The sequence below is a fragment of the Mesitornis unicolor genome, unplaced genomic scaffold (genome assembly GCF_000695765.1).
Source record: "Mesitornis unicolor isolate BGI_N332 unplaced genomic scaffold, ASM69576v1 scaffold10351, whole genome shotgun sequence".
In the NCBI taxonomy this organism is placed as follows: Eukaryota; Metazoa; Chordata; class Aves; order Mesitornithiformes; family Mesitornithidae; genus Mesitornis; species Mesitornis unicolor.
The window spans coordinates 69218-80075 of record NW_010161719.1 but is presented as its reverse complement, the minus strand read 5'-3'; the positions used below and the strand labels follow the sequence as shown (position 1 = coordinate 80075).

Sequence of the window (10858 nt, the reverse complement as noted above, 5' to 3'; positions counted from 1 at the left end):
GCTGAAGAAATAACTTCCCCTCTCTGCACCCCAGCAATACCATTGCAGCTGATTTTACTGGAGTTGGCTGCTGCTCTGGGCTGTTGTACGAGCAGAGATCGATCTGCCCCTGCACATCATTTGTTTGGCCACAGTGGCTTTTTGGTTGTTTGGTTATTTTTTTGGCTTTGTTATTTCAAAAGCATCAATGCTTCTGAACAAAATGGGGGACATAAGTGCTTGCCTGTCTCTGCGAAGGGTCTACTTAGGGTGAAGTGTGTTGTCTGAGTGTCCATTTGTTGGCAGTGCTGTTGAGAGAGGGCTCCTACCTTGCTCATGTGGCTTTACCCCATGCAGTGCCTTTCTCTTGTCTCCTCCTCTGCCATTGCCACACTGTCCTGGATGCACCGTCCCCTTCTCAGCTCTGAATAGCCTGAGCTGCAGCATCCTGTAATGTTATAGTAATATTTTCCCTCTTTCCAATTTTCCTTCTTTCCGATTTCCCTCTTTCCTAGTTGCTACTTAAACTTATGACTTCAAGGACTCTGGGAGGGATAATATTCATCCAGTATTTTTTAAAATTATTATTATTTTTATTTCATTTTGAAATGCTGTGTGGAGCAGCTGGATGTGATAATTGGGGGCTGGCGAGTGTGAAACCTCCTTATATTAATCATCCCAGCAATAAAACAAAGTGTAAATCCAGACTTTGCTGCTCTCCTTTCTAGTCAGAAATGTAAGCCTAAAACCTTTGAAGTTTCAGAATGGCTGGATTGTGACCTGGGCTCCAACTGCAGCTCAGATCCCTCTGTAACAATACAAAAACATATTTGTGAAAGGCACATCAAGGCCCCGAGAAATGCATCTGGGGAGGAAGCTTGCATTTGTTGGCACAGGGTGAAGTGCCAAAAGTTTGTCTGGGGTAGGAGGAAGAAAGGGGATGGGGGAGGCTGCTTTCTCCTAGTTCAGAACCTGTGTCTTTGATTTATGGGAAAACTTTTGTGCTAAGGATCAACCTTGGACACATGTTTTGAAGAGAGCAGGCAGTCATTCTTTGCACCATGGATTTAATTCTAATCTAAAAGGCCCAGTTAATTCTTGTGAAATGTCAATGACTTTTTTTTCAAAGATAGGAATGCCCATCGCGATATCCTTCACAAAATCACAGAATCACAGAATCACAGAACCACAGAATTGCTCCGTTGGAAAAGACCTCTGAGATCATCATGTCCAACTGTTCCTGTCTACCCCCTAAACCATATCCTTAAGTACCTCGTCTACCCGCTCTTTAAATACATCCAGAGATGGTGACTCCACCACCTCCCTGGGCAGCCTGTTCCAGCTTCTGACAACCCTCTCAGTAAAGAACTTCCTCCTTATCTCTAACCTGAACCTCCCTTGGCACAGCTTGGTGCCGTTACCCCTTGTTCTATCCTCCATCACCTGGGAGAAGAGACCAGCACCCACCTCTCTACAACCTCCCTTGAGGTAGTTGTAGGTGGTGATGAGGTCTCCCCTCAGCCTTCTCTTCTCCAGGCTAAACAACCCCTGAGAAGACTTCCTTGCCGAAGTCTTACTTAGGTAACTTTATTTTTCTTAACAGCCCAAGGCAATTTTAATTAGAAAGCAACCGAATGTTAAAATCAGTTAGGAATTCATTCCAGTTAGATCACCTTCTGATAAAAATGTAATCTTTAGGTTTGCACTCTGTATCGTATCGTGATGGAGCTGCCATGCTGTGTCCCAGGAGCGTCTGCTTTTCGGTGAGAACATGTGATTTTATTTTTTGCCAGTGGTACTTAAAAACCTGTGCAAACAGCAGAATACCATTGCTTGTGGCATAGCTTTTCCAGCTACCAAAGAATTGCAAAGAGTTCATGTTTTGATTTGCCTACAAGCAATTCCTTAAAGATTAAATCACGGCTTTGCTGTTGACTTTGCTGGGCTGAGGATTAAACCTTTTCTGTTAAATTCAGTGAACATGGCATGAAAAGCCTGGTCCCATCATGCAGCCTTGAGGCTTTCACTCCCTAGGCAGACTTTTCAAAATGCTGCAAGCAAAAGCGGAGGGCTATGGAAAGAACAGAGTTCTTGTGGAAATTTCAGGCTCAAGCAAAGGGGGACCTAAATGTATTCCTCGTCCCTTTAACGCTGGTGATTGATTTTAGTGCTGGGATAGATTGGTAATTCAGTAGTTATCAACCCTTTCAGAAAAGCATTAATCTCCTTTGTAGGACAGGTTTATTGGTGGCAGGAGAAGTTCACTGTATTGTTCGCCGCTTTGCCTTTTGGTGGGCCAGGCTTCCCAACGCGGCGTGATGGAGTGAGGGCTGTTAAATGGGCACATCCTTCTGGCCCAGCCACCAAGGCAGCAGAATCAGCCTTTTACCTCCTGCATTCATCAGCTTGCTCTTGCTTATCTGTATTATTTCAAAACCGTTAAGGTGGCGCAGGGAGTGGAAATTTATAAGGGCAATAAAACCTCAGGCAGCAAACGCTGTGGCGATGAAAAGGTGTAAATAAAGGAACGCTATAAATAACAGCGGGCAGATCCATCAGCCTGCGATTGGGGTCAGAGAAATTTTAATGCTAACGATTAATATTGTTTTAAGCCATTGATGCGCAGAGATTTTCAGGCGCTGTCAAATAGCCCTATCTCTGTAGCACACTAATCACTTGGCTGTCAAGAGTGGGATTAAGAGGAACGCGTGATTTCATTGTCAGCGAATGCAGAGATTATTGTCAGCTTCTGCCCCCATGGAGAAGGAAACCACTGCTGACCTGCAAGAGTTAAAAAAATAATAATTAAAACCCCCCTAAATTTTCTTTCAAACCTCATCAGTCAGCTCTGATTGACATAATGAGGAGCCAGCCAAGATCAAGGTGTTTCTTGCTGATGTAGGTGGAAAAACTCCCTTTGGTGAATCAGGTCTCCAGATGTGAACTACTAAAAAACACAGATTCTGAATTCTGCTTGAATAGTATAAATCATAGAGCTGTGACTTTTATAGATCCCCTTTGTCTGTTGGCATTTACATTTTCTGTGGGGTCCTAGGAAAAAACAAGGGTAAAAAAAATCCCTTTTAAGCCATGAATTTTCAGTGAAGGACAAGGAAAGGATGCACAGCAGTTTTTCTGTACTGGGACAGGTGAGTCAATATCATTGACAGAAGGAACTGGGGGCCTTTGCCCTCATGATCTTCAGCAAACCCAGCCCACCCTTAGGAGCTGTGGTACCTTTCTGTGCTGATGATGGAGGCTGTGTTGTGGATAATGCTTTGGGCGTCATGAGTGGCTTTGGCTGCTGCCAGAGACAAAGTGATCTGGGCGCCTTCTCCCCAGAAGAGCAAGGGGGTGTCCTTGTGGCAATTAACCAGAATAAACACAAAGAAAACAGGTTTTAAAAAATAAAACCCATTAAACTAAAGCTCAATACAGTCCCACTATGGTAGAGGTTTGCCAGCTCTGAACAGGTTTCTGACTACTTAAAAGGCACTGGAAGTTGTCACCTAATCATGTCTCTGGGAACTGGGATTCCTAAAGCATCTGTGATGAATTTGGGAGATTTGGTAACTGTATTTCTCCCAGCTACATTTTTCCTTCTCCGGCAAAGCCATTGAGGGAATATTCTGTGTTTAATTATTTAGGACAGTAGTGAACAAGCTTTTAATCTATTAGGCCTCATTTTCCTATATTTTATGCTCTAGGCACCCCTGTGGATTATAAATAAAATTATCAATCAGGTATTCTTTTAATGCTCCTGTGTCAGAATTATTATTGCCATTATTTTAACATTTGGAGAAGACTGTTTTAATGATATAAGACTAAAATCTCCCTTTCAGCTATTTAATAATAACTTTAAGCAGCATTACTCCAGATTTATACAATCAATGGAGGAGAAGAACAAGAGGCCCATGAGCAGTGGTACTAATGAAGTCTTTTTCCTTACATAGTCAAGTAGCCTGGAGAAAAAGAGATTCAGGGGAGACCTTATCACTCTCTACAACTGCCTGAAAGGAGGCTGTAGTGAGGTGAGGGTCTGTCTCTTTTCCCAGGTAACAAGTGATAGGAAAAGATGAAATGTCTTCAAGTTAAGCCAGGGGAGGTTTAGGTTGGATATTAGGAGGAATTTCTTCACTGAAAGGGTTGTCAAGCACTGGAACAGGCTGCCCAGGGAGGTCGTGGAGTGGCCATCCCTGAAGGTGTTTAAAAGATGGGGTGATGTGGCGCTTAGTGACATCGTTTAGTGGTGGACTTGGCAGTGTTGTTTATGGTTGGACTCAATGATCTTAAAGGTCTTTTCCAACTCAAATTATTCTATGATTTTATGATTCTTTGTAATTTGCTACCAGTTCTTAAAAAATGTATAGAGACCTAAGGACATTTGTCATCTCAACGTTTCTGACAAATTTCACTGAAATTTAACCAGCAGGTTCTCATGTCCTTGGAAGCAGGACTAATAAGTGGTGGAGCAGAGGCTCAGACAGCCGAATGCCAGTAAGTCACAGCTAGTTCAGAAAATCAGTCCAAATTCATTAATGAAGGAAGTAGGATGAGAATTAAATTTGTCCCGGGCTCCCAAGTGTTTCATTTAATTTCCATCTCACAGTTTGGCATATATATATTTTGATATTGTTCACTTTTTCCTCCTTAGATTACCATGTACCTCTGTCTGTCCAACAGGAAAGTGCAACTAGGTGCATCTGAACTCTTTGGAAATGAAATGTAGCAGTTAATTTGCAACACTGCCACCCTTTTCACAGCAGAATATAAAAAGACAACTACTTCAGACTAATGAAAGTGACAGTGGGGAAAGGCGTCTTTTAAATATTGCAAATTGGATGGGTGCATCAGGAGTGTAATTTTAAAGGAATCTGACAAGGTCCTTTGCAAAGAACAATCTTCTTACTTGTTGAGACGGGTTTAGACCTTCAGAACTTGGCACTCTTGAGTTTTCAGGGTACTTCTGAAGTTGGCAAACAGCCTATTTGATATAGACCTGGACTGTCATCCGAGCTGTATCTTTCAGAGTTTCACATTGGCTTCTGCAGCAGTAAGCAGCGTGCTCCGTGCCACTGAGAGTCGAAAACTTCAATTTTTAAAAGTTAAATTACATCATCTTCACAATAAGTTTCTTAGTGGGAACTGAAATAATGTTAAAAGGTGTTTCTGTGCAAAAATAGTAATTTGTGACATTCTCACTCATTTATGCTCTAAATTAAAGGAAACAGTCCTTTTCAGATATTTTGGGTAGTATGCGGTGGAACAGATAACAAAGATGGGGTGCAGGTGAGCAAGGCAAAAGTTGGGCTAAAGAGAAGTTACTGGCTAACATGGAGTGCGGTTTAGTTGTGAAGTGGGATCTTGGGTGCAGTCTTATTAATTTAAAGGCTATAAACTAGATAAGATAGTTTCCTATGGGAAACAATCCTGACCTGATAAGGAAGTGGGCAAGACCATCTCTGTTTCTGACAAAATCTCTTTCTTTGCTCATATCCCCAGTTCTACAATTTAAATCCTTTAGGATTTTTTTTGAGGAAGGCAGATTTCTCTTTCCATGTATTTCCATCTCTTTGATCTGTGAAACAGGGCCAACTATTATGCACTGATTATGTGAAGCATGCATATTTTAATGAACAAAATTTCGTATTTTTTTCCACAAGTTCTGTGGAAAAATATAATTTTCAGCAAGGTAGATCTCTGGCATTAGTGAATTCCATCACTTTGTTAGGCACAAAATCTTTTTAGGGGCTTTTATCTCTAAGGTCTTACAGAGATTGAGCCAACTGACATTCAGTTTTGAGCTTCCTAACCACGATCATTCAGAAAATTGTCATGGACCATAGGTGAAAATGTCCTTAAAACACTGGATAAATGTATTTACTATGGGTAATACTTTAATATTCTTGTACATGTCTTGTAGTTATAGCAGGTCTTCTTGTTCACTTTACTGTTTGAGAGCCAATTTTTCTGTTAGAAACATTTATAATTATTTTCCCTCAATTGTTCTAGCTATGTTACAATCATGTCATATAATGACCTTTAAAAACGTGTCTAGAAAAGCCTGCAGCTGTTCCCTCCTTGGTTTCTCTCTACTGAGTTATATTTAAGCCAGTGTCTCTGAAAACAGGCAGTAATAAAAGGGATATTATCCTTAGCAAATATCTTAATCACGGTAAATCTCTGTTGCCCTACAAATGACTGCATGGGGGATTTGAGTTGAGTAAGCCATTTGCTGAATATCACTGCCACCTTTCCTAGGCCATTTAAGTGTGTTTAATTTTTCAGGGTGAAACGTGAAACCCACTAATACAAATGTTTGCATTTGGACTGAATTATATCCAGACTGTAACAGTTATAGCGGGCTTAGGACCAGATTGTGACTGATCTCTAGGAGGCCAGTTCTTCTTGGGAGAGTGAGGGAGAAAAACGCAGATTCATTCCCAGTCACAGCTTTCTTATGTCACTTAGGCTGCCTTGGTTCTTTTCAAAGTTTATATAAGGTTATTATGGGTGGAAGTACCAGTAAATATATGGACGATGCTTAGGTCTGTATTTTCTTTGTATCAATCACAGTCCTTACCATCGCCCAAGGCCTGGGAGCCATCAGTGTCTAGATGAAAGACAGCTGGCTTTGGTTCATCCTGGCTAGGATGGAGGTGGCAATGTTATGAAGCAGAAAATACTTTCAGGGACTTCTGTCCTCTGTAGTATCACTTTCTGTCTGTTTGTTTATCCAAATTTCTGTCTGATTGCCCAGAAACACTGAGAGTATCTGCTCTCCAGTGACCAAGCTTAAAGGAACCTTTTGGGAGTCTGATATACTACTGAGTACTTCATGCTTTCATTTTTCTCCCTTGTCCCTCCCTCCCTCCCTCCCTTCCTTCTGAAGGGACAGTTCCCATAGGTGTTTCCTGGGGCAGAACTGAGTGACTGTGAGGAGGCGGCATCTGTTTCAGGTGGCACAGCCCTCTTACTGCACACTGCAGTGTGCCAGGAGCACATCACCCCTAAACCACACTGGTTTCCAAGGAGTGTGCACTCAGATTCACCTCCCTGCTCGAATATCTTGAGCCATCCATCAGGCAGCTTCCCATGTAAGTCCAGAACACAACTTCTCTGAGCAGCTACAAGGGTAAGAGCTGCGAATGTGAGAGGCAGAGCTTTGTTGTCGACTGTTTTGTGACTGCTGGGCTGACTTTCAGCAGGGATGTGAACCTCTGTGCATCTCAGTGTCTTCTGAGCTAAATGCAATACTCGGTGTGTTTAAATGTCAGTCAAGTATCCAAATGGCAAGCCCTGACTTTGAACAGACAACAGAATTTAATAAATATACTAAGGGCCTTAAATGGGTCCTCAGGATGTGGTTAAGCAATCAGTTATACTTGTTAATTGGGAGATGTAGCTAATAATAACCAAATCAGAAGAGGAAATTGAGTTAATGCCTTGTAAGAAATAAGAACTTCACAGAGGACCCTGGCACTTGCTCATTAGAGACTTCAAAATTGATCTTTTTATGAAGTTAATCGACTATTTCATATTTCAACCACTTCAGCCAGTCACAAGTGCTATCCCTTTCCATGATATTGGTTTAACATTAACTATGTATAGCTTGTCCTCTTGCAGAGTTTTGTGCCTTTATGCTTTTATCTTGAATTCATGGTTGGTATTTTTCCTTAGGAAAAGGAAAATCTATTAAGTCTATATAGTTACATTATACTCTCTTAAGTTTTACACTCGATTGCCAAATTAAAGCTTTGATCCCATTTCTCTTACAGAAGAAACAAAAAATTATATGGGAGAGCATTACAGGTGAAGATGATAACCTTTAGTGAGTTCAGTGTGTTACTCCGATGTTGATTGCTGATGAAATACCTACACAGATTGAACGATGACTGATTCTTCACAGTTGTATGAGTTTCTTCTCTCCCTACATACTTTTTCTGTCACTGTTTTACACACTCAACTGGTCATGGGTTTATCCCTGTAGGTATTGCTGAAGGATGTGTGTTCTTCACATAAACTCTCCAGTGAATGCATTAGCTCTTCATTCTGTCTTCATCTACAGGGATGGATGAGAAAGTGTTTTCCCATTCAATAAGTACTTTAGAGGTTTGAAAGTTTCCCTGCAGTGGGATGAAAACTAGGATCTTTCAGGGATTTTTGTAAAAGGCTGCAGAGGGAGAAGGAAGATTATGTACCAGAACAGTGTTTACCATTAAGATTCCCACCCGGACTGTGAGGGTTTGGACCAGGGTTTTCACATTGCGGGTGGATGCTCCGATCACCAGGTGACAGGTTATTTTGAGGAGGCTATTTTTTGGCTTAGAGTAGGAATTTCCAAGTTAAGCATGAAGAGTCATTCCCAGACATTTCTTTTAAATCAGCATGTACCTGTTTTGGTACAATACATGTTTTCTCCATGCAGTTTCTTCTGAAAAAAAGTAGTGTAATGTAGAAATTAACCCTGCTTTGAGCAAGGGTTAAATCAGGTGACCTCCTGAGGAGTCTTCCAACCTGAATTCTTCTATGATTCAACTTCATTGGAAATTTCCTCTCCATCTCTAAAAAGGAAAAATGATTCTTGGACCTACAGTTAAAATACAGTAAAAAATGTCACATTAAGTGCTAGCTGCCATTGTGTAAAGACTTAATTAAACCATAAAGTAATTATTGGCTAGTATTCTCAGTCACTGAGTAGTTTGATACATATGGACTTTGTGTACGTTCTTGTCTATATGTGTGTGTGATATAAGGTATAGAGAAGCAGTGACAGGGAGAGACAGAAGTCATGCCCATGCCAGTAAATGATACAGGGCAGGGGAAGCCCCAGGCACTGGCTGATGATTATGCACCCAGTTTGGTGGTTTGTGTACTCGATGGCACAATTTTGGCCTAGTACAACTAGAAGCATTTCAGATGAAGTGACCAATCATGCTTGAGAGGTTACCATGGGTCAGGAACTCTTCCCATTAAGAAATCTGGATGCTGTTGTGGCTACATTTCTAATGGTAAACAACATAATCAAACGGAAGGTGACTCTACAGAGGCTGAGGAGGTTGAGGCTATATCCCTGGCTGTGCCCTGGGTTGGTTGGGGTGACCGTAGAGATGCCACTTCAGTTTTCTTACTCTCTTTCTTTCATGCTTGCAGTTGTCTAGCCATAAAGTCTCAGCTCTTCAAAATAGTGTTTGTCATCTGGGATGCGTTGGCAGAGAGACATGGGGATGGCCTGTTCTAGGTTGGGACCTCTAGGGGTTCCCATAATACAAACAATAATAGTAAAGAGAAGGGAATGACATGTGATTTCTTATGAAATAATTGCCCAGTCTCCTTGACAGATATAAACTGAGCGACTGTTCTGTGTGCACCAGCCTTACAAAAGCAAGAGTGTATTTTGCATTCTTGGACTGACCATTTCAAGGAGGATTTGGGGAGCAGATTTGCATATCTGCATTTGCAACAGGCAAGCGCAGCTTCCATCATTAAAACATTTAGTATAGCTCCTATTAAATCTGCTAAGGGAGAGCTGCTGCAAAAAAAGCCATTCAGCATAATTATGTCTGCATTTGAACCGCTGTGATGTAGAATAAATGCTTGTCACAGAAAGGGCTGATCCATGGATGAGAAAGGTTCCTAAAGATGGGCTTTTACCTTCCCCTGTTGTAGGCTTCTAATATCACCATGTGGAAATCACTCAATCACCATGCCTCACTTATTTGTCTGCAAAATGAAATTATTGGCTCTTTACTGGGACTAACACATGCTAGATTAATATATGTTCATTAAATGTGCTGCACAATGCAAATGATCACTGCTACTCTAGCAAATGCAGTTATGAAGCTGAGACTGTGCTGGCAGCTGATGTGCACCTCTGGGCACTGCTGCCTCTGACGGGCTCACACCATGGGGACGTGAGAAGGGTCCATTCATACTGGGTGACTACCTCATGATCGGTTGAGTAATTAAATGTTTGTTTCCTTCTAGATGAGTACAAGAGTAAAGTAGCCTGTGAAGACGACAAGCTGAGGCTAAGCTGTAAGAAGAGCATGGTGATAGCCATTTACTCTGCTGTCTTTGGAAGGACACAAGGAGGCAGTCTGGAGTGCCCGTACCAAACCCTAGGGATGCCCATGATTGGTAAGCAGGGGAAGGACTTGACGGAGCACACTGATCTGAGCAGGTTGATTTCATTTACTGCCACCACAGTAGAGCTGGCACAGACCCTGATTAGGAAAAGCAGGACTGGGACATGCAACCTGCCACCGTGGTGCTCCTGATGTATGGTACCTTGTTAACCAGTGGTTAACCTAGCCACGTTACCAATCTGTCTTTCAGCAGATTCATCAAATTATATTCTTGAAGGTATTCCTTGAATTTCTTGTTCAATTACTGTCCTCCTGGTGGTTCATACAGCGAGCCTCTATCTGTAGTATGAAGGAGCATATTATTGGTGGATGTCATGAACCACCTGTGTTAGTCAAGTCTTGACATTGCATTTAAATTTTTGCTGAAGTTAAAGCAAGGGGTGAAAATTCAGAAAGCAAGTTGGTAAGCTGCATCATGCTAAAGTTGACTAACAATACCTTCAAGTAGCCTCTTTACTCTCAGGCTATCATAGTCTCTTACATCCATGTGTTAAAGATCAATACATTTCAAAACATTCACTAGAACTGTCTATTCTTGAGCTAATGTGAAATGACTTTTAATACTTTAGGCTGTGGCAGAGAGAGCAGTTGTCTGCAGTGCAAAATCCTGTGGTCAGCATTCCTCATCATCCTTCTTTGCAGAGGTGAAAGGGAATTAATTAGTTTCCCAAAGGATTTGCCTCCAGAGGAGAAAAGGCTTCGGAGGGTGCTGCACAGGGAAGCTTGAGCTG

General features: G+C 41.7%; 1 protein-coding gene across 1 annotated transcript in view; it reads left to right on the top strand.

Moving 5' to 3' along the window:
• Positions 1 to 10858, top strand: part of LOC104547632 (protein eva-1 homolog C-like) — a gene marked incomplete at its 3' end in the record, with an annotated part of 41118 nt that overhangs the window by 15903 nt on the left and 14357 nt on the right. The window contains exon 3 of the mRNA XM_010193417.1: positions 9967 to 10119. Within this exon, the coding sequence (XP_010191719.1) occupies positions 9967 to 10119 (153 nt within the window). The remainder of the gene's footprint in view (positions 1 to 9966; positions 10120 to 10858) is intronic.